Source organism: Vigna unguiculata, chromosome 9 (genome assembly GCF_004118075.2).
Source record: "Vigna unguiculata cultivar IT97K-499-35 chromosome 9, ASM411807v1, whole genome shotgun sequence".
In the NCBI taxonomy this organism is placed as follows: domain Eukaryota; kingdom Viridiplantae; phylum Streptophyta; class Magnoliopsida; order Fabales; family Fabaceae; genus Vigna; species Vigna unguiculata.
This window is the reverse complement of record NC_040287.1, coordinates 36,676,326-36,699,976: the sequence shown is the minus strand read 5'-3', so window position 1 is coordinate 36,699,976 and position 23,651 is coordinate 36,676,326. Positions and strand designations below refer to the sequence as shown.

Sequence of the window (23,651 nt, the reverse complement as noted above, 5' to 3'; positions counted from 1 at the left end):
GGGAAACTTAAAACGTGCATAATATACCATTTTTTTATTATTAATTTTTTGTTTTTGTTTTTAAGAATCTTAATGGAGATTATTTTGTCTTATAGCAACCATAACATATTAAAGGATTTTCATTCTCAACTTCTCAGAATCCATATAAACCTATCCATCTGATGCAGGTATCATCTATACCCAAGGAATTGACTTTAATCCACCTTTATTTATGAGTTAAACACTGAATCAGTGCATTTCTTTTACCACCACTAACTTTACAAATGCCACAACCGACACCCACTAAACTCTTTAAGAATCAAGTTTTCATCGAATAAAAGAAAAGATAAAGTGCCACTCACTCCGATCCTTCTTAACATATTTCAACAACTACTTTAGATATATGCATCAGTGGTTGATAATATCAATCAAAGTTTATTTCTTCTTTTTTGGAGAGTAACAAAACTTAACTTCTTTTCTTAATGTTATATATCTATCTCACTTTACAAATTTCACTATTTATCACATTTTTTCAGCGATAGAGTAAAACTATTATTATTAAACATCATTAAAATTAGAAACAATTTATCATTAATTGAATAAAAATCTTTTTTTTTAAATTTAGTAATGTACAAGTATCAATGATACAAACTATCGTATTAACAAGTGATTGGTATAGATAATTGAGTAAGGCTTATTATGAGTCTTCTGAATAAAGGAAAAAAAATTGTTAACCCTGAGTTGGGATGGATTAATTGAAGTTTGGGAGAGTAAATTGAAAAGGAAAATCATTTAATACTTTAAATTAGACTGAAATGAAAAAAAAAAGAAATAATTAAGATTTTTAAAAGTTTCTTTCACTAATTGTTTAAAAAATTTATTTTAAAATAAACTATTTGTTATTTTGAAGAGTTTTTATCTCAAAATGTCTTGTTAACTTCAAAGAAGAATAAAAAAAATAAAACTAAATATTAAGTATGCTCAAATAACAAGTTAAACACTTTGTTTTTGCTAAAAAATGTGTAAAAGCAAAATTTTTTAATATTTTATTTACTTTTTTAAGTTGAAGTTAATATTTGTAATTATTTTTAAGTTTTTGAATGGATTTATTGGAAAGCTAACAAACTTCTATAATACATGAGTTGTAACAAACTTGTTTGAATGACACTATGAAACTATTTTACATACATAGTATATTTTCTTATTTTTTAAAAATATACACATTTACACTAATAACATATAAAAAAGTAAAAACATTTCACTTATGTATTAGATTACAGTTTTAAAGTTTTGTTTATGTATAAATGAGTATTTTGATTTAAAATTAGAGTAATCATCTAAAGACAATTACAGAATAATTATGATTAATTTGTCGGTTGATATATATGTTTTTTTCCCATCTTCCCAAATAATTGATTATGTAGGTGTTAATATTAGAAAGTAATGTAGATGATTGGATGTAACAGAAGAGTAGTATGAAGTATATAATGGAATTCAATGTTTGAAAGCGTAGGTTGGGTGAAGAAATAGTATTAAAATCCAATAACGCGTATGTAGTTTGACATTTACCATGTGAGAATTGCAAGGAAGTCGTATTCAAATACATCTTTATACTTTTACTTGCTTCAACCACTTATTAATATTCCTACCTCCTATCGTATTCAAATTTTACCCAATCTTTATACACTTATTCAATTCCTTTTTCAAATTCCTTTTCAACCCCGCGTTATGCAACTGCGTAAATTCGCAAACACACCCACGGATGAACAATTCAAATAATAGGAAGAAGATATTATAAGACATATGAAAAAGATCAAAATAATTAAATTGGTATATATATTACGTAATAATACCCATCTAACTAATAGACATCCTCATTATCCTCATAAAATAGTTTACAAAATTAAGAATTTTGCAGAAAATGATACTTTCAACCTAAAAAACTAATAAAATTAAATAATGTCTTACTTTCTTACTTGAGCTGATAAATTTTTATTATATATATATACACACACATTTAGTGACAATTTTTTTATATAAATAAGAAACAAAAGATAAAGTTATCAAAATAAAGATAAAAACAAATATATAATGAGTCATGTATATTCATCTACTTATAATTACACAATCAACAATTAAGAATTTCAATCATTCTATTAATTATTTATCAATAGGTAGATTTTAAAACCAAAAGAATACAATTTCTTAGTATAAATATTATTTTATAAAAAAATCACTTTAAAATAAAAAGTCAATTTGTGTCATATTATAGAGAAAGAAAGATTTCAATAAAAAAAAAATGCAAATATATCAACAAATATTATGGTAGGAATAGAAGGAATACAAGGGAGGATAAGTAGTACAAATGAATCCTGTTTTTGAATGACAAATGCATCACTAGTATGGTAAAATGTGTATTGATATTATTAAAATTACTTTGGGATATTATATTTTGTTATTTGCATGTAGAGAACATTTATCAAGCTAGATAACATTTTTTTTTTGTTAGAGATACATGGGAAGTATAAATTCTAGAGTAAAGAATTTGTGGTTTATGTTACTGTGATATGTTTATATGATTTGTGTGTGAAAAGGTTGAAGTATCCTGAATGTTTTTTTTTTTTTCTATTCAACTTTTATTATTCATAAAATAAAGTGTTGTAAGTCCTAAAACAAACAAATGGTATATTAAAAGTTCAGATAAATTTAAAATTCACTTCTTTAACATATTTAATAACAAATATCTACTTATATATTTTGAAAATTAAATTATATTATAAAATATCATCACCCGACACATTATATATTTTGAAGATTAAATTATATTATAAAATATCATCACCCGACACATTCTTTGCATATATAGTATATAAACTTCAATTTTGTAGGTTGTTGACAAATTTAAAATATTCGATATTTTAGCACTTATAAATGTTTGATACAAATAGTTTGTATTGAATTTATATCGTATATGTTTACACATTCTTTACATCTTTAGATGAAAGTGTGAGCATCTTTATGAAATATATATAATAATCTTAAATGTTGAAATACAATCTCATAGTTCAATCTTAACATCTCATTATTTATATTGAGTCTCTAATAAATGTTGTGCTTTATTGAATCTTAACATTTTAAAACTTCCCAATTTATAGTCTAATTAAGTGTGTGACGATTAACTTTGTGACTTGACACTTGTATTTTTACTTTTCATAAATGTCGTATTATTTGGTTACAAGAGATCCACGAGATCTTTTCCAAATATTTACTGTATTAAAAAAAATTATTTTTAAATTTAATTTAATTTATAAATTATAAAATACAAAAATATAAAACATTAAAATTGTGAAAACAAAATTATAAAATTAAAAACTTAAAAATATAAAATTACAACAATTATAAAATTATAAAAATATATAATTTCATAATTACGAAATTATAAATACGCAAACATAATTCTTTTTTTTTTTAGTTTCATAATTATAAATTATAAAACTATAAAATTATATTTGTATATTTTATAATTTTGTAATAATAAAATTATATATTTTTATAATTTTGTAATATGTTAACTTTTTAATTTATATTTTTTACTTTTGTTAATATTTTTTTCTGTTACATGTTTTATATTTTTGTAATTATTTATTTGTTTATTTATTTTTAATTTTATAACTTAATAATTTTACTTAAATTATTATTTTTTTCATTAAATATAATAAATATTTGGAAAAGATTTCGTCATTACGTCTTTTTATAATGAATATTATGTTGACATTTATGGAAAGTGACACTGCAAGATAACTCTCACATTACAAAGTTAACTATCACACTAATGTGTAGAACTCAATTAGAAAGTTTTAAAATTTTAAGGGAAGAGCACAAAAAATTAGTAGGACTCAATGAAAGTTTCCAAATTTATTAGGAACTTAAAACATAACTAAACCTTTATTTTAATGTATAAATAATCAACTTAAACAATTTAAATAATGTATACTGTTTAAGGTCTAAAGTGTACAGAGTGCAAGGTTGTGAGTATGAAGAATTTTAAATTTTACGTATTTTGAGAGTATTTGAATTTCTACTAATTTAGTTAGTTGAAATACTTTAAAAAAATTGCATTTTAAATATTTTTTAATTTTTCTATCTAAATAAAAACATTTTCTTTAAAAGAAATAATTGTTTCATTAAAATACTTTATCCAAACATATTATGAAAGAATTAAAAAGAGAGAACTATTTGGAAGAAAAAAAATTGATAACTTGTTTGGATAAAAAGATTTAAAAAGAAAATTATTTTTATAGAGAATTTTATACATTTTATGATAAAATATGTTGTTTGAAAATTTTATAAAAAATTAAAATTATGAAATTTTATTTAGAGTAATTGGAGTGTTTAAAATTAAAAAATTTAATTTTTACCTAAAAAAAAGAATTTAAAGTAATTCGTATTCTCATATTTGTATTTTACTTTTCACAATTTTTCCTTAGTTTGATTTTGATTAAAGTATCATTGACTTGATTAAGATCACGATGTTATCAGAATGAATATTTTTCATTTGATGTGAATAAGATTTTTTTTATCGATTTTAATAATAGTTCTTTAGTGTAACACTCCATTCAATTAAGTACGCAAAATTAAAGGAATGTTATGGGAAAGATAACATAAAAGCGCGATCTGGAAGTTTTAAACTCAACTCCATATGATCCATGGCACACCACGATGTCCAAAAGAAACTAGAGGGAAAAAAAATTTACCAAGTACATAAATCTAAGGACGAACAGATACACGGGTCGCACCCCTAAATAAACTCATACAGAAATATAAACTGGTCCACGCGGATTAGGCAGCGGAATCTCCACCCCCTTGTTGCCTACGGGTGTTCCTCGCATCTGCTCACACCAACAAGTTGATGATCATCGCAAAAGAGAGTACCACACAGTAGATCACACAACAAAGAAAGTAGGGTAAGCTAGAGCACAAAATCATTTCATCAATGGAGTCAGATACATATTCACAGTCCATCACACATACATCACACCAGCATGTTACGACCTTTCAAACAATACACTACGACTCGACTCGACTCATCCGGATACGTATAACTTGGTCGGATTCAGCGGACACTTGCACTTGTGGTGGATACCTCTGCTCACCCCCGAGCTATGTTTTACAAGTGTTATAATGAATCAATATTTCCTCATCACAAGGTTAGCCCTTAATGAATTTCAGGCCTCCTATTACTCTCACCACAGGAGTCAGTCCGCTCTAGGTAAGACTAACTGACCCCTTAGAGTGTCAGGATGCGACCTTACCTTGAATCCTTACCTAGTTATACAAATGGGGCACCCACTAACAGGGGCCATAGAATTACATCCCGACCACTGAAGCGCGACCCTGAAAGTCTCACCTAGAGACCCCAAGGTATTACGCACTGACACAGACAAAACATGGTCACATAGTCAAATAGTATTCGTCATGCAATTATACATTCGTTACGTCAACCTTTCAAACCAATACCTTTCATGTTTCCAATTCCAACTCAATCCAACTCATCATAACCCATCCATGCACATAGGATTTCAACCCATCTCGTTATCATGCCTCTTTAATAATAACCACCTCATTTATTTCACATGCTAAGTCCATACCAAACCCGTCATCTACAATTCATGAATCATGCCAAGCATACATAATATTCCATTACATACATGTTTCTCATCATAACATTCATTTCCAAACCAATACTAATCATCCAAGAACAAACAGCATCCAAACAGCACACTGTCTCGTCCAGCCCCTCGCTCAGGCTGAAGGGTCTCGCTCAGGCGAGCCCCCTTTGCCTAGGCGAGGGCTCGAAGAGCATCTAGAAACCAACGCGGGATCTCGCTTAGGCGAGACCCCTCTCGCTTAGGCGAGACCCCTCTCGCCTGGGTGAGACGCTCGCTCGCTCAAAAATATTGAGCGGGTCGCCTGGGCGACCTCTTGCATAAAAGGGCTTGGGCGAGCCCCTGCCCATCTCGCCTAGGCGAGACTGGCTCGCTTGGGCGAGATTTGCAGGTCTCGCCACTGTTTTCCTGCAACAGTGACACCCACCATTTCAAACAACAGATCTATGCGTTCCAAACCAACATAGTATCATACCAACCACACAAAACTGAAACGACAGCCAAACAACATGAAACAACAAAATATAAGAGAAGGGCCTTAGCTTCCCTACCTGGAAAAAGGCCAACAATTGGGTTCCTAGTGCGAACATGAAACGCAACAGCTCCCAAGGCAACGTAGCGAACTGGAAAACACAAGGACAGAGTGGCATGAAGTACTCAGTACGACTCTAGACCGAACTCGAAGCAACTGAGATAAGAACAAACAAGGAGGTGTGGGATGGGATACAACTTACATGGAACTAACTGGCTCGAACAAATGTGACGGAGCTTCAAGACTGAACCCTAGCGGAGTGACGGCTGCGGCTCTAAGCACCAAGGGAGTGGGTTCTGAAAGTGCACAATGAAACAATTAGGCAGACTTAGGGTGATTTTATCCTTTGGACCAGCCTCCCCTTAGGCCCAACAGCTTAACGACAATCCTTATCACTGTTTTTTTTCTCTCTCAATATTAAATAGTGTTTACTCGGGAAATATTGGGAAAATTACTTTTTTATAAATGTGAATTAGATTTTTTTTTACATACGTATGTCGTAATTCTTTTTATCGATGTTCGCAGTAATTTTTGTTTTATAAAGATATTTTTTCTTCAACAATTTAGGAGGATTTCTTTCTCAATATTACTGAAAAACTTTCAACCAACATCGATTAATATTCTTATTTTTCTGGTCAATGTTAATTGACGAAATTTGCAAGTCGACAATGTTAAAAAGTATTTTAAAAAATAAAACAGTTTAAAATTATATTCATTCAAATTAGTGTATATGATATCTTAAAAACTAAAAATTATGAATTCTTTTATCCAAGGTGAAGAACCAAGAAAAACAAAAAGAAAATCTTATACATTTTTTTTCTTCTGTTATACATGATGCAATTAAATATCTTAAAAAAGTAGAAAAAAAATGAAGAATGTAAGCCAAAATTTGGACAAAGTCAGAGATAAAAAAAATACGAAATAAATTAAAGTTCTAGAAAAAAGGAAGAAGAGTATATGGAAGATTGAATTGATTTAGAAGACATGAATAAAAAAAAAAATGAATAGAAGAAAAGTAAAAAGAGAAAGGAGAGGGAGTGTCCCCATCTGATCTGAACGGGACTTTTACCGTGTATGTATGTAGTCCATACTCTTGACTCTCTCTCTCACCTCTTCTCTTCTTCTTTCTTTTCTTTCTCTCTGTTCTCGCAATGGCTCATCTCTTCAGGGACCTATCATTGGGCCATTCCAAGAGAGACACAACGCCGCCAACCATAATGCCTCCAAAACCTTCCGCCCTTTCTTCCGCCGACGACCTACCCTCTCCGCTCGGCCAACTCGCCGCCAACCTCTCCGATTCCGACCTCTCCCTAACAGCCTTCGAGATCTTCGTTGCCGCCTGCCGCACCTCCTCCGGCAAGCCGCTCAGTTCCGTTCCCAATCACTCCGCCGCCAATTCACCAGGCCAGAACTCGCCGAACTCGCAAGCACTCCAGCGATCCATCACTTCCACCGCTGCCAGCAAGGTTAAGAAGGCCTTCGGCTTGAAATCGCCTGGTTCGGCCTCCAGGAAGAGTCCTGGCTCCGGTTCGGCTTCCGGTTCGGGCCAGGGAAAGCCGAAGCGGCCGTTAACTGTCGGAGAACTCATGCGGAACCAGATGAGGGTTTCCGAAGCCATGGATTCGCGCGTGAGACGCGCTCTTCTCAGGATTTCCGCTGGCCAGGTCATAACACTCTTCGCTTAATCCACTCTTCACGTTTTTCGCGCGTCCTGCAATGCATGTAACAAGTGATGGTTGATCTGGTTCAATTTTACTTGCTTATCGGTTATCACTGAGGTTTTAAATTGCGGCCACTGTCGAGGTTTGAACGCAATCCTTGATGTTGCCAGAAATTGTGGACAAATGTGGCTGCAATTGCGGTCGGCGAGAGTTCAGAATCCTTTGATCTGCTATTGGATTCTCTCAAGTTTTTCGCGTGCTTGTTACTTTGATCCAAATATAACTAAGACGTGCTCGAATGAACATATTCGCGAAGTGCTAGTTAACTTGTTCTTAATTGTTGCGTGTGTGGAATTGCTCGATATATGAATATATATATATATATATATATATATATATATATAGTGTCATTGAAGCTTAACTGAGTGTATGTTCGTTGTAGGTTGGAAGAAGGATTGAGTCTGTGGTGGTTCCGCTTGAGTTGCTGCAGCAACTCAAGGCTTCGGATTTTACTGATCAGCAAGAGTATGTCGAGTGGCAGAAAAGAACCTTGAAGGTTCTCGAGGCTGGTTTAATTTTGCATCCACAAATGCCCTTGGATAAGTCGAATTCTGCGGCACAGCGTCTGCGACAGATTATTCATGCTGCATTGGATAAGCCTATAGAAACCGGGAAGAATACTGAATCTATGCAGGTTCTTCGTAGTGCTGTCATGTCTCTTGCAAATCGGTCGTATGATGGATCTTATGCTGATTCATGCCACTGGGCAGATGGGATTCCTCTGAATCTGCGGCTTTATGAAATGCTTTTGCAATCATGCTTTGATGCTAATGATGAATCGTCTGTTATTGAGGAATTTGATGAGCTGATGGAACAAATTAAGAAGACCTGGGGCATCCTTGGATTAAATCAGACGTTGCATAATCTTTGTTTCACTTGGGTTTTGTTTCACCGGTTTGTTGTCACTGGCCAGTTGGATTTGGAACTGCTATCTGCTGCTGATGGCCAGCTGGCGGAAGTTGCAAAAGATGCGAAGACAACAAAAGATGCAGAATATTCCAAAGTTTTGAGCTCTACGTTGACTTCTATATTGGGGTGGGCTGAGAAGAGGCTCCTTGCATATCATGAAACTTTTGACCGGGGTAATGTTGAAACCATGCAGGGCATAGTCTCTTTAGGGGTAGCAGCAGCTAAGATTTTGGTTGAGGATATATCCAATGAGTATCGCCGGAGGAGAAGAAATGATGTCAATGTGGCTCGCGAAAGAATTGAAACCTACATCAGGTCATCACTACGCACTGCTTTTGCTCAGGCAAGTTCATCTGTCAGCCGTTGGTTTTTCCATTTAGTAAAAGGTGAATGACTTAGGGTTATGATATACTCGGATTACATTGGTGCTTGAAGAGGGATATCCATATGTGGTCTAATGGATAGTTTGGTTGTGTTGATAGATTTTGATTGTAAATACATTTATGCCTTTAGTTTCATGTTAAATTCTTGATCTATCAGCCTCTCTGTATTTTAATGAATGTATATGCTGAAATATGCTTGTTTTGCTGCTGCATAGATAATGGAGAAGGCAGACTCCAGCAGGAGAGCATCCAAAAATCAGCCAAATGCTCTCCCTGTCCTTGCCATCCTTGCGAAGGATGTAGGTAGCCTGGCAATCAATGAAAAACAAGTCTTCAGTCCAATACTTAAGAGGTGGCATCCTTTGGCAGCAGGTCTTGCTGTAGCCACCCTTCACTCATGCTATGGAAACGAATTAAAGCAGTTCATATCAGGTATCACAGAATTGACACCTGATGCGGTTCAAGTGTTGCGAGCTGCCGATCAGTTAGAGAAAGACCTTGTGCAGATAGCAGTGGAGGATTCAGTGGAAAGCGATGATGGTGGTAAAGCAATTATCCGTGAGATGCCTCCTTATGAGGCTGAAGGGGCAATTGCTAATCTTGTGAAAATATGGATTAAAACTAGAATAGACAGACTAAAGGAGTGGGTCGATAGAAATCTGCAGCAAGAGGTTTGCATCCATTATCTTTTCTTTTATTACCAGTTGATAATTTTCATTGGCACTATTACCTATGAGAATTGTTGCGGATGAGCATTTTGATACAAATTAGGAGGGGGTTGGAAGAACTTTTATGGAGATTATTGGAGATTTTGAAAACACCTTATAATTCCTAGAAACTCTTGAGAAGAGCTATAAGTTTCTTTGTAAAGATTACCAAGATAATCCCTTTACCTTATTTCAACATTTTTATTATCAAATATATAGCAAAAGCTCTCGTGTGATGGGAACTTATTGGTTAAGTACTTGGTGAAGTTGTTTGTCCATAGGCTCATGATTTTACAGATGAAACATCATAAATTCATTTTTGAACATTTGTATGTTGTGTATTTCTTTGCATGATGATATTCTCTTAATTGATTAGAGATAGCATGTGTTTGTTTTTCGTGTTTTCTGGTTATCTGCATTAATTGAATGCCCATGTCATGAACTAACTTAGTTTACTGTGTTATCCAATCCTAGGTTTGGAGTCCTCAAGCAAATCAGGAAGGATATGCTCCATCCGCTGTTGATGTTTTGCGGATTATAAATGAGACTTTGGATGCTTTCTTTCAGCTTCCGATACCCATGCATCCTGCAATGCTTCCTGAAGTGATGAATGGCCTTGACAAATGCCTTCAGTATTATGTCATCAAAGCAAAATCTGGCTGTGGTAAATGATGTTGAAATTTTATAGTTGAGCACTGGAGCTCTGATATTTGGCATCTTTAGTAACTATTCTTTGTTTTAATATTCAGGATCACGAAACACATTTCTTCCAACAATGCCAGCGTTGACCAGGTGCACTATCGGTTCAAAGTTTCAGGGCTTTGGGAAGAAAAAAGATAAATCTCCAAATCCTCAGAAGAGAAACCCTCAGGTTGCAACAAATGGGGATAGCTCTTCTGGAATACCACAATTCTGTGTTCGCATAAATACTTTGCAGTGGATCCTGGGTGAATTTGATGTTCTGGAAAAGAGAATAATTACTCTTCTACGGAACTCTGAATCTGCTCACGTGGAAGATTTTTCAAATGGATTAGCAAAGAAGTTTGAACTATCTCCAGCTGCGTGTCTTGAAGGAATTCAGCAACTCTGCGAGGCTGCAGCGTATAGAATTGTCTTCCATGATCTAGGCCATGTTTTATTGGATAGTTTGTACGTTGGGGATCCATCATCTTCAAGAATTGAGCCATACCTTCAGGAACTTGAACGGAAATTAATGTTCATTTCAGATACTGTTCATGAAAAAATTCGCACACGAATTGTTACTGAAATAATGAGAGCTTCCTTTGATGGATTTTTGCTTGTATTGCTTGCTGGAGGCCCCTCGCGTGCTTTTAACCGGAAGGATTCTCAGATCATCGAGGATGATTTCAAATTTCTGAAGGAATTGTTTTGGGCAAATGGGGATGGCTTGCCTTCTGAATTAATAGATAAGTTTTCAACAACTGCGAGGTCTATCCTTCCCCTTTTCAGAACTGACACAGAGACCCTCATAGAGCAGTTTAGACGGTTGACCATGGAGACGTATAAATCCTCCGCCAGGTCTAAACTTCCATTACCTCCCACTTCAGGACAGTGGAATCCGTCAGAACCAAACACATTGTTACGTGTTTTATGCTATAGAAATGATGAATCAGCTTCCAAGTTTCTGAAAAAGGTATATGATCTACCTAAGAAACTTTAACAACCCTGAGAACTAGTTTATGGAATGGCAAACTGTGATGTACTTGGGAGTGGGATATACGATCTGTTAACTGTCTGGTTCTGCTGGTGTTTAGTGCGACGTTGCCAAGCAGGTAATTTATGTGAGTTGTTCAGCAAGACCTACGTCAGGATGGGTCCGTCCTGCTAGACATTGGGAATATTGTCCAGAGCCTTAGTGCTATCGGCAGCATATTCTCCAAGTCTGAAGTGAGGCAGCATAAATGTGGGCCATGATTATGGCTGGCTTATCTGGGAAGGTAGTTGAATATTCTTTCTGATTCATTAATTATTACTAGAGATATCTCACGGTGGTTTATTCTGCGTTTAGCTTAAGTTTTTTTTTTTTTTTGAGAGTTCTCTCTATATAATATGAAAATGATATCCTACGTTCTCATTATTCTTTTGTTAAATTCCTTTGGATTGGGTTTCCCCTTCTACTAGTATGAAATGCAGGAATTGTATAATATAGCCCATTTGTTGATTGAAGTTTATGCAACTTTTTCTTAGTATGAATGAAAAGGCTGGCATTGATTGTAAACTGGGATTTAACATTGTATATATATATATATATATATATATATATATATATATATATATATATATATATATATATATATATATATATATATATATATATGCTAATGCAGCACTCTTATGTAATACATACATCTTTCTTTAGTCAGACATATTTGGTTTTTGGACTTATCCGAAGGAAGTTTCTGGTATGGAATGTTGAGATGTGCCATGTGTGGACAGCTAAAGCACCTTTAGGTGCTTGAGTTTGGAAAACGCAATCACCGGGTTCTCATTATCCAGCGGGACCGGAATAATTGATTGCTCTTATTGTACCAATCGTATAAAATTTTACACTTTAGTGACCCACCAAAAAATTAAAAATTATGAAACTAATAGCCAAAGTTACATAAATGCCGCGATGACAAACAAATTTCTGAATTATAGGCACTTGTACAGCAAATTCATTTAGCTTTACACTTATGATTTGAACAAAAAGAAAAAGGGAAGAATGGCTCGTTAAATGTAGAAGTGAAAAACGAAAAGCGTAACATCTTGCTTGTAGTATAAAAATGTGTTGTGGATCAGGAAATTGGAGATATGAATTCTCAAATATATTTTCCTGGTTTGATAAAAAATTAAAATCAAATGTATGCTATATGCTGTAATAATTTTATTTTTTCTGTTTTATATCTGGTATCGTAAAACTAAGAATGTGACAAAAATTGATACGCAAAATTAACGATATTGTCGTTTTCGTTTTGTTTCTGCGAGTTCCACTGGCATTAAACACGTAAGGGTCATTTATGTGCAAAGACACACCGTATAACGGAAGAAAGGTAAGGTTTGGGTGGGGAGATTGTAATACAGATAATGTGGTACCGAATAAAACAAGTGCAAATAAAATGATCAACAAGAGTGAGTAGTAAATGGACATACCAATGGTGCAAAATGGAATGATCAAATAGCTCATTACTTTTTATGTGAAATCCTTTTGTTCAGAATGGTATCATGTTTTACATTTAGATACTGATTTTACGCCTCTGAAGATTGGAGACACTCCTTTACAATTTCCTTGATCCTTCTCTTCATTAGTTCATCTTTTACTCCAGCAAGCATGTCTCGGTAAAACATTTCCAACCTAATTAGCTTCCTATGATCTGCAGTCCCTAACATCTTCTCCCATTCTTTTCCAATGTCAAATGAACCTGAATTCTGCAACGAATCAGGGATATCTTGCTCATCAAAGGGCTTTCCAAAAACAGAACCATGTAGTATACTGGCATATTTTCTAATCACAGATAACTTTGTTTGAAGCAGCTTCAGCTCATTCAATGCTGAGGATAGTTTCTCTTCTACTTCATTTGTTGCTTCAGTCTCATTTTCTCTAGCCTTATCTTGTTCACCATCGCCTTTTACTTCCTCTTCCTCAGAGTCCTCCATCATTTGGGGCCATAGTACGAGCGTGGGAGTGTAACAATCTATTCCTTTACCATCTCCAAGAACTCCACTTCTTCCCCTACCCCAAGACCACATTCTATATCCCCCTTTCGCAATTATAACAGTATGTGCTGCCCCACATGCAAGTTTAACTGGATCTGGAAATTTAGGTTGATTTGGCTTCCATGACATAAGACGGGGAGACAGTGCATCACCAGAATCTGTTCCAGCTCGACTAGCATCAGGGCATAAGCCAAGACCCTTCTCCATTCCCCATGACCACACATCCCCATCTGAGGAAACTACGCTTGTATGAAACAAACCACAGTCAACACAAATAAGGGATATATTTCGTGGCAATTCTTTAACAGGTGTAGGAAATAATGTGCTTTGTGTTGTTCCATGCCCAAGTTGGCCATTATCTCCAAGGCCAAAGGTCCAGCATGTGCTCTCTAATGTGTCACTAGTTTTCTTTACACGAGTGAGCAAAGCAGTGTGATAGGCGCCACATGCCACCTCATAGGGTGACTCCTCATCAAATGTTTTAACAACTTCCGGATGCAGCCTCTTCTCTCTATCCCCCAACCCTAATTGACCACGGGTATTATAACCCCAAGAGTAGCATACTAGATCTTCACCATTGTATGATCCGCCAGCACTAACCAGTGCTACGATATGCTCATTTCCACATGCAACCTTGACAACAGATCGACCCAGAAAATCCAGAACTGGAGTTGGAGTGAAACTGCTTACGAGTGCTAACTCACCTTCTTTACTTTGTTGTGGGCAGTTTCCCCACATCCAAAGGGTTCCACGGTTATCAATGGCCAGAGACATCATTCCTCCAGCTTTGACAGCACATATCTGTGAAAGTTGAACGGTGTGAAGTCACCTTGGTTTCCGTTTTAGATTAAGAAAATGAATGCAACTCGTTTATACCTTAAGTGATGTTTTGGCTTCTGTTTCAGACACACCCGATGAAGAATTGACAGTGTGCAATTCAACAAAACTGTTCAGTAAGCGGGGCACTAAACAATAGTCTCCAACATCATATTCATTGTCATGTGATTCCTCTACATTTGTACCAAGTTGACCATCCATACAGTAGTCAAGGGTGTAGGTGCCAGTACAGAGCATAAATTCAACAAACTTCTAAAGTAAAAACAAGCGATATATATTAACTGAGATGAACCAATGGATTTCAAGCATATTAAGGATACAGAAATTGTAACCCCAAGACCAAACAGCTCCATCATCTGTCAACACAGACTGAAGAATTAGATGGTGGAATACCTTCAAATTCAAATCAGAAGAACCAGCCTAAGTTACAATAGATGTGTTTCACATCTGTTTGACAAATCTATATTCAAGAATACCCTCATCAGTCTTATGATGGGTTGGCAACAAGGTTACTAATAATTGGGAAACTTTAGCCAGAGTTACCATCAAGGGAAAAAAATTCAAATCTGGAAATCTGAGTTAGCAGACAACACTTTATTATTTGACTTCTGTGTTCACATTTCAGCAAACAACAATGAAAATGAAATTATACTGCAGGAGGTCACCTGCTCGTTATGGAGCATTTAAGATGAAAATTAATAAGATGAACTGTTCCTCTTAATAACAATAAGCTGAGGAAGTAAGTAACTATATTCTGATGAATTTTTATTTGTTCTTGTCCAGGTGACCTAAGAATTCAGCAAAAGAGAAACAAGGTCTGATGTATTAAGTTTTATTCTTGAACAAAAATCAATTTGGAGTTTATTTCATCTATTTCTGGCCAGAACGTTACACCACAATTTTAATCAGAAGACAATTTTCAAAAAATGATAGATCTATTCAAGGAACAACACTGAAGACACTCAAAGAACTGCACTCGACTTTTCTTTCTCTAGATAGAACAAAACTTACATGCAGTTAGCTGTTTTGTTATCTTATCAAAATTGAAACTGCATCTGGATAATTTATATTGACCATTTAGGCAAGCATTTTTTGTGCAGATTTTAGAAGACGAGATTATATCTCATTGGAGTACATAACTAATAGCATCCAAAGAAACGCACCTAAGTTTAGTCGTTAGGATATCTATATAAAAAGGGGGAAATTGAAAAGTGTGAAGTATTAGATAACCTGAAAGAGCGAGACTATGATAAGCACCAGCAGCAATTCCCACGATCTTGACATTGTCTTGTGTTCCATTTGGGTTTGCGTTTCCAAAGTTGAGTTGCACTGGAAAAAGCTCGTCCTTTTCTGAGCCATTCCCAATCCTTCCAAACATTCCCCTACCCCAACTGTAAACACCGCCATCACCTTCAAATCACAGCAAACAATTCAACCCTCAACTCGACACTTCACACAAACAATGAAATTTGAAATTTCAATTTTCTTTCCCAAAAAAATTAATTGGCCTACTCACCAGTAAGAATGAGATTGTGTGCTTCTCCGGCAGCCAAATCAACCACCTTACGCGATGGGTTGCCGGACTTATGAGGTTTCCCGGCGTCCTCCATTGCTTCCGATGAGAACTCACAAAGCCACGACACACGCTGTTTATCCCAAAGTATGTACATACATATAGCTCTCAATACGAGACACGAAAAAAATTAAAATAAAACACAAACGATATTTTACTCTCACAAATAAATCCAAAAGATGACAAGAAAAAGAAAATTATATTAGTTTAATTTTAAATTTATTAAAATTATAATAATTTTTTATTTTACATTAAGTAATATTATACATGATTGGAAGTATTTTTATTCTTAAATCAATCCATTTATACTATCTTTAAATATTTAAGAATGATCTTATATTTTAATTTACTATTTTGGAAAAACATGAAGTTTAACTTTATATATTTAAAATAGTAATACATTGATTTTATATGATTTGCATTTATTTTTCATTTATTCAAATAGGTGTATAATCTGCCAAATACTTGTTAAATATATAAAAAATTATATAGTAGAAACTTGTCTTGTATAATAAGCTAGACCAATTATCCTCATAAATTTTAAAACTAAACTAATTAATCTAATGTTTAAAATAAAAAAATTATAAAAAAAATAACACATGAATTCAGTTTGAAAGAACCTTTCGTTCGTTTTTAAGTCAATAAATTTTATTTCATTTGACTTTATTTAAAACTTGTGGAAACGTTATGTACACACTTTTTCAATAATAAAATAAAATTACAATTTTCTATCTAACCATTACTATAATAAATAAAATGGAATTATAATATATATATATATATATATAACATTTATTTATTTATCTCTTATTTTTTCTTATTTTTAATCTTTTAAATAAATATTCTAAATGAAATAGGAATGGAATTTCTATAATTACTTGTAAAAATAGTTAATTTATTGTTATTTAAAATAGCAAAAAAAAGTGTATATAAAAAACTAACTTTAAGAGTATTTTCTTTATTAATTGTTATAGATTATAGATAAAAATAAATAATTCTTTCATTAAATTTCAAAGAATTTTTAAAAAATAAATATTTTCTGAAAATTCAAATATTACTAAATTCATTTTAAATTATATTGGAGATTTATTTGGAAATCGAACGTTCCTCTCAGACCATTTCATTTAAAAAGAATAAAAAGTACATCCCATAATATTCTATATCATTATTTCTAATCATGTAAAAGGATGGAATTAAGTTGACATTTACAATTTAGTGTCATTTAATTTAAGATTTGGTAATAATTTTAAACGAACTAATATTTCAAAAGCATTCTATTTTCAACAAATTAAAATATAAAGTTTAAACAATTAAATTTACGCAATTGATTAAAACAAATCTATATTTTTACTCGAAATGAGTTATATTTATTCAAAAAATGAAAATTTCCATTTTTGTCAAAATCAGCGTTATAACTTATGATTAATTTTGACAGTAGCTTAACGTTTGAATCGGTATATGTTTTCTGTCTTTCATCTTTCTCCTAGTAAAACACCTCTGTTATGTCCAACTATGACTCTCTTTTTTTTTTCCATTTTGAAAAGAACCAAATTGCAGAGTATGTGTTTAGTGAAAACAAAAGCAAGGAAACTGGTGTTGTTCTATATTTGAAGACTATAAAAGGATAAAAGAAGTATGAACTATACAGAAACAATACACAAGTATTCTGACTAATCATAATTGCAGCATAAACAATTTGAGTTAATTTTGATTATGATTCATTAACCACACATTATGTACATGAAACTCAGCCAGTGCAGAGTCCCCCAGCAGGTTCTGCCATGTCATCTTCACTAACATACGCAGAAAGGTTCAGATACTGATCCTGCTCCGCCCTGTCCCTCCACCGCGCTCTACAAATCACACAACTCGCCGATCTTCTTCCCCTGCTTCTCTTCCACCGCATCAAGCACTCTTCATGAATAGGGTTACGACATGTCCCACAAGCAACCAGCTTTTGCTCCTTCACCATTTCCTCAAGGCAAACCGGGCACGTCGCACCCTCCTCCGTCTCTATCTCTGCCTTTCTTGATCCTCCACCCAAGAACAGTTGGTGGAACCTCTGCCGGAGGCTGCCCCCCGCCACCGCCTCCGGCAACGTGGGCTTGCCGAGGAGGCGTTGGAGCTGGCAGGGACGAAGGGTCCTCCTCCTTAGACAGACATCGTCAAGGGAGACGCCCAGAACTCGAATGAAAACAAAGAGGATGTGCTTGCATGGGGTTGTACGATCAGGGCAGGTGCAGGAGGGGGTCGAGGAGAGGGTGACCGTGTACACGTTACCGGTGGCGCCGAATATGAAGAAGGTGGAGCCGGCACGGTGGAGGAGGCGGAGACGGTGGCGGAGGGCACGGACTATCCGGTCGGAGATGGGTTGGCTGGGTTTGAATCTAGGCGGGTGGTGGTGGTGGTTGTTGCTGTTATTGCTGTTATTGGGATGAGAGTTTGAATTGGAGGCATGGGATTCCATTGTTGAAAAACGGGGAAATTAAGGTTGAATAAGGATTTAGGATAAGAGAATAATGTTGTTGGTTGAGGGTTATGTAGAAGAGGTGTGGCTGGGATTCGTTGTGTAGTTTTGGGGGACACGTGAAGGAATAAGAATGGATGATGGTGAAGGGAATTTTGTAAGGTGTAAAATTCCAAACCTTTACTTCCCAACTTCCCTTTTCTCCCTACAATGGTGGTAAACCATGCATCACGCTTTAGCAATTCACCCCAAAACCTGCAACTCATACGTACAATGCACACTTTCTTATTTACTTCATCATATTTTAAGATTAACTCCTATGAATGTATGAACTATGGTTTTTGAAATTTGTACTGTAATATGTTGACTTGCTATGAGGAGTTCTTATGCAGTTTGGTTAAAGTATAAGAACAGATCCAGATAGTTGGCAAGTTATTAGAAATGCTTGCACTCCAGTGAATCTGCTCTTCAAATTGACTCCATATAGTCACAAAGTGGGACCAGAGTCTCTTATCGCACTGTCAAAAGAAAAACTAAATAGAAAGCCCACGAGAAAAAAAAAATAACACTATATTTTCTAAAATAAATCTAACGTTGTCAGAAGTTTTCTAATAAGGAAAAAAGAGAGAAAACTATAGATCAGGGATATGATATACAAGAAAAGGAGAGGTAACAAGAAGATACTATGGAAAAAAGTGTTTTGAGTTTTAATAAATTTCAGTCTATATGATAAAGAATAATTTTAGAAAAGTGAACTGTTATAATTTGTTCACGGGTTGAATAGATAGATTTAAGTGCATAATCTAAAACCAAGCAATTTAGCCCCACTCATACGGCTTGGCCCTGGCCCATGTGGGCTGGGGCTAAAAAAACCCACAGGGCCAAAATGCCCCCCACTAAAAAAGCTCACAGGGCTAAAAAGTTCACAAAAGTCCTGTGAGCTTGGGCCAGCCTATGAGCTTTTCTATAAACATGAAAAAAAATTATATGACAAAAGTCCAAGCTTCCAAATCTCAATTAATTGTACCAGCCATTGCAAGAGAAATAAAAACATCACTCACTTAAATTTAAACATAAATCAGAACAATCCATGCCAAAAAGAGATGTGATTTCATACAACACATTCACAATTATACTGTTTTTCCATTCATAAAAGGATATTATCATTAACATATCCTTTCATCCAAAGATCCAATAGCTAATAGACCTTAAGAATAACACTCTAATAGCTTGAGCTATAGAAGACATCATAGATTGCCTGGATACAGCCACTTCAAGTATGATGGTCAAAGTCTATGTTGTCCTTACTAAGATATTTTGATATCACTGGAAAACAAAAGAACAAAAAAAATTAGTCTAAGTGCTCAATAAGAGTACCCTTTGTCAATGGAAAAAAAAAAAACCATGTAAGTAGATATAAATACAAAATGTATGGCTTATGAAAGAAGATTTTTGAGTAAAAATTAGTGAAAATTAAACCAAAATTCTTGCTCAAGCATTTTAGTCATGGCATGAATCGCAATTCCATGTATCTTCCAAGATTTACATAGTTTGTTGCTCAACTACCATTTTTTTTGGCATAACACTCTGACTAGGCACCACCAGATAGCAAATATTTGTACAGAATAGCAACTTAGATGGCTAGAAACAATAGCATTCGCAAATGGTTCTTTTCATGGCTTGAAACAATAGCAGTAGCAAATGGTTCTTTTCAAAAAATCAGTGTGAATTTTTCTACTCGGCATATCAGTTTAATATCATCCACCACATCATGTGGGAGTTTAAATTTATTATGTATGTAACAGAAAATAGTATCAAGTCATGTTTACACTCCAAAATAATCATGCTTCTTGTGGCGCCAGTGATGGACTGTCCAAATTAAATTTTCAATCACATGGTGTACAAATAATATATTATAATCACAAACTAAATAGAAAGAACAATAAAATCAAGTTCGGAATTTAAAATAAACTAAGGATGAGAAACTAGGCAATTCACTTTCATGGTTTGAAACATCAAACTTCAGTTTTTTAGCAGTATTATTCTCTGTTCAAACTGGTATATTCAACATCCTCAAATATGCAAAATAAAACTATTTCGCGCAAAACTCTGTAAATTTTGTAAAGGAAATGGTGAAAACAAATTTTTTGTTATTAATGCCATCCCCTTTTCAAAATCATGAAATCTATAACACAAGAAATAAGGAAGTACTTCTGAAATTATTAGTGAAACAGATCAGCCAACATCACAATAGACACCGCGAAACAAAACTCCACCAAAAAGCTAAAATCCAAATTCACCCACATGCTACTAGTCATAGGTGAACCTTACTACATAACCAAAAGCACAAAAAAAAAAGGAAACAACCATGCCTATCCAAATATTGCGATCATTAACCTATGAAACTACAGGGGTTTTATTCTGTCATATTAAATCTAGATTATAGAAGTTTCCATGATTTCTTTTCTATTTTGAAGAACTCCCTCTAGATCTTACTGAAATGCTTTCCAAATAGTCGTATCTATATCTTCCTTGAAACCAAACTCAAAATATGAAACTGAACATAATCCATTTTCATTAAATATTCTAGCCTGAATGACAGAAAAGCACGATATAATCCATTTTCATTAAATAAAACTTGACAATTATGCAGCCTATAACGAGAGTTGATTGGAGACACACTTTGAAAGATAATTTGAAAAGCAAGATTGACTAATGGATAGAAATTTGGCACATGGAACAAATAAAGGACAATATGAAAAGTAAAATACAATGGAAAAACAAAAATAAAGTAACTTACATGTAAAAATTATACTGTTTTGGTCAAGGTTTGTGGTCTTTTCTAACCTTATAAATCTGAAAAATTATTTCTATCAAAGCAATAAATAAATTTTTGATTCTAAAATAAATAAAAAACAGTCGAAGACATTTTTTTTCATCTTCAAGGTCTGTCATTTTCTAGAGATATGTTTTGATATCTTCATTTTGAAAATTTTCTAACAAAATACACTATATTACTCAGTCACTGCTAATTATAGTTATCAATGCTAATTATAGTTATCAATGCTTACTTTGGTTGTCAAATAGATTCATATCAAATCCATTGAAGATCTAAACATATATTTCACAGATTTACATATATAATGACTATGTAAAATATCTGAATCTAAAATAGTAATGCTTTTCAAAAGAAAACAAAAGCTAAAAACATGTTCTTGTGAAGCAGTAATTGAACCTGTTAATCTTCAACATCTTCAAGAAGTTTAGACTCATCAGTGATTCCCTCATGTCCAAAAATATCATGCACAACTTCATCTATCTCAGAAACAATTAACAGATAATCAAACTATTAGTCTAGAGTTAATTATACAATGTAAAGTAATTTTAAAAACAATAATATATAAACTTACCACTAGGATTTTCAGAAAGTCCGTATAACCAACTTTGAGTACAAATCAACATTTGCACATGATCAGGAAGAATAGAGCTTCTATATTTGGAAAGTACATGCCCACCTTTGCTAAAAGCTGACTCTGATGCCACAGTAGTAATGGGAATACTAAGCACATCTCGAGCCATTATAGACAACATAGGGAATTTTTTCTCATTAGTCTTCCAATATTTGAGTACATCAAAATCTTCACTTTCTTCATCATCTATTGTTGGTTCATCTAGGTAAACATCTACCTCGCTCTTACCAATTATGGATTTTGATTCATTTTGATACATTTTAAAATCCTACAATGTATTACATATTAATTATCAAAACGAAACAAGAAAAAAATGAAAATAGTGAACACCAAGTATAAAATACTTACCGAAATAATCCTTGATCTTTTGGCCTTACTCTCTTCGATATTGAATTGAGACATAAAGACGAATTCCGTAGGAGATTGGGAAAGAGAACCACTAGAGATAGACAAGTTCTTTGCATAATCTCCAAACAACATCTTGAACTTTTCTAACACTTTCTTAGTTTTCTCTTCATAAGTTAGAAGATCCAACTTTTTATAACAATACATTATAAAATCAACCTTTAGTCGTGGGTCAAGAATAGCTCCAAAAGCTAACACAATACTATACTCCTTCCAATACTTTTTAAACTTCTCCTTCATATTCAAAGCCATTGTCTTTAAAATGACATCTTCATTCAACAAATTCTCTTCAATGATTAATTGAATCTTCCAAATTTCCATAAAATACAAATTTGAAGTGGGATAAGATGAACCAGACATCATGTTTGTGATTTCATAAAATGGTTCTAAGAATTGACACATTTTCTCTCCCTTATCCCATTCCTCAGAAGATGGACAATTTTTATAACTTCTATCAACCACTTTAAGAATTTCAAAAGCTTGTTTGTATCTTATTGCACTTTCAAGCATCAAATAAGTCGAATTCCATCTTGTAATCACATATAATCTCAAACCAATGCTCATATTTATGCCAACATCACTAACACATTCTTTGAATTTGAGAGTTCTTCCATCCGATGATTTAACATACTTAACACTCTCTCTAATGTTATGAAGTGCTTTGTCAACCACCTTTAAACCATCTTGAACTATCAAATTAAGAGTATGAGCACAACATCGAACGTGAAAAAACTCACCATCACATAATAAATTTCTCTGAACACAAAGATGGCTTTTTAAAATATCTTGCAAGGTATTATTAGCAGAAGCATTGTCCAAGGTAATGGTGAAAATTTTCTTATCAATACCCCATTGCTTTAGGCAATCAAATACAACACTTTCTAGTTCAGCACCCGTGTGTGGTGGTTTCATTCGACAAAAGTTCAGAATCTTACTTGTCAATTTCCAGTTTTCATCAACAAAATGTGCAATTAGGCAAATATAACCCTCAGAAGTAATTGCAGTCCAAACATCAGAAGTTAAACAAATTCTATAAGGAATCCTAGACATGATTTGCTTAACTTTATCCCTCTCTTCAATGTATTCCTTCTCCACATCTAAAACAGTGGTGTTCCTACATTTCATGTCAACATCTGGATTAATGTATTTTATCCACTCCCTAATTCCTTCGTACTCAACGAAATTATAAGGAAGACCATGTTTAATTATGGCTCTCGCAAGTAACTTACGATGAACCTTTTGATTGATTTTTCGTGTCCCAAACTTTCCTTCTTGATCAAGACTG

The 23,651-nt window shown here is 33.9% G+C and overlaps 3 protein-coding genes and 1 long non-coding RNA gene across 4 annotated transcripts; 1 reads left to right on the top strand and 3 right to left on the bottom strand.

Moving 5' to 3' along the window:
• Positions 1-4,674: 4,674 nt before the first annotated feature.
• LOC114162166 lies at positions 4,675-6,471 on the bottom strand. Its single transcript, XR_003599147.1, has 3 exons — positions 6,380-6,471; positions 6,197-6,268; positions 4,675-4,868 (listed from the first exon to the last, which is right to left on the bottom strand). It is a non-coding gene; the product is annotated as an uncharacterized LOC114162166 (long non-coding RNA).
• A 762-nt stretch (positions 6,472-7,233) lies between these two features.
• LOC114162755 (protein unc-13 homolog) lies at positions 7,234-12,136 on the top strand. The gene is made up of 5 exons (XM_028046721.1): positions 7,234-7,841; positions 8,281-9,150; positions 9,406-9,861; positions 10,372-10,561; positions 10,647-12,136. The coding sequence occupies exons 1-5, from the start codon at positions 7,329-7,331 to the stop codon at positions 11,576-11,578; spliced, it is 2,961 nt and encodes a 986-aa protein (XP_027902522.1). The 5' UTR covers positions 7,234-7,328; the 3' UTR covers positions 11,579-12,136.
• Positions 12,137-13,053: 917 nt separating this feature from the next.
• Positions 13,054-16,131, bottom strand: LOC114164294 (ultraviolet-B receptor UVR8). Its single transcript, XM_028048903.1, has 5 exons — positions 15,968-16,131; positions 15,682-15,861; positions 14,772-14,807; positions 14,491-14,648; positions 13,054-14,415 (listed from the first exon to the last, which is right to left on the bottom strand). The coding sequence occupies exons 1-5, from the start codon at positions 16,119-16,121 to the stop codon at positions 13,147-13,149; spliced, it is 1,797 nt and encodes a 598-aa protein (XP_027904704.1). The 5' UTR covers positions 16,122-16,131; the 3' UTR covers positions 13,054-13,146.
• A 1,534-nt stretch (positions 16,132-17,665) lies between these two features.
• Positions 17,666-18,715, bottom strand: LOC114164222. The gene has a single exon (XM_028048808.1). It carries the CDS (start codon positions 18,489-18,491, stop codon positions 17,772-17,774), a length of 720 nt encoding a protein of 239 aa, XP_027904609.1. The 5' UTR covers positions 18,492-18,715; the 3' UTR covers positions 17,666-17,771.
• Between the last annotated feature and the right edge of the window lie 4,936 nt (positions 18,716-23,651).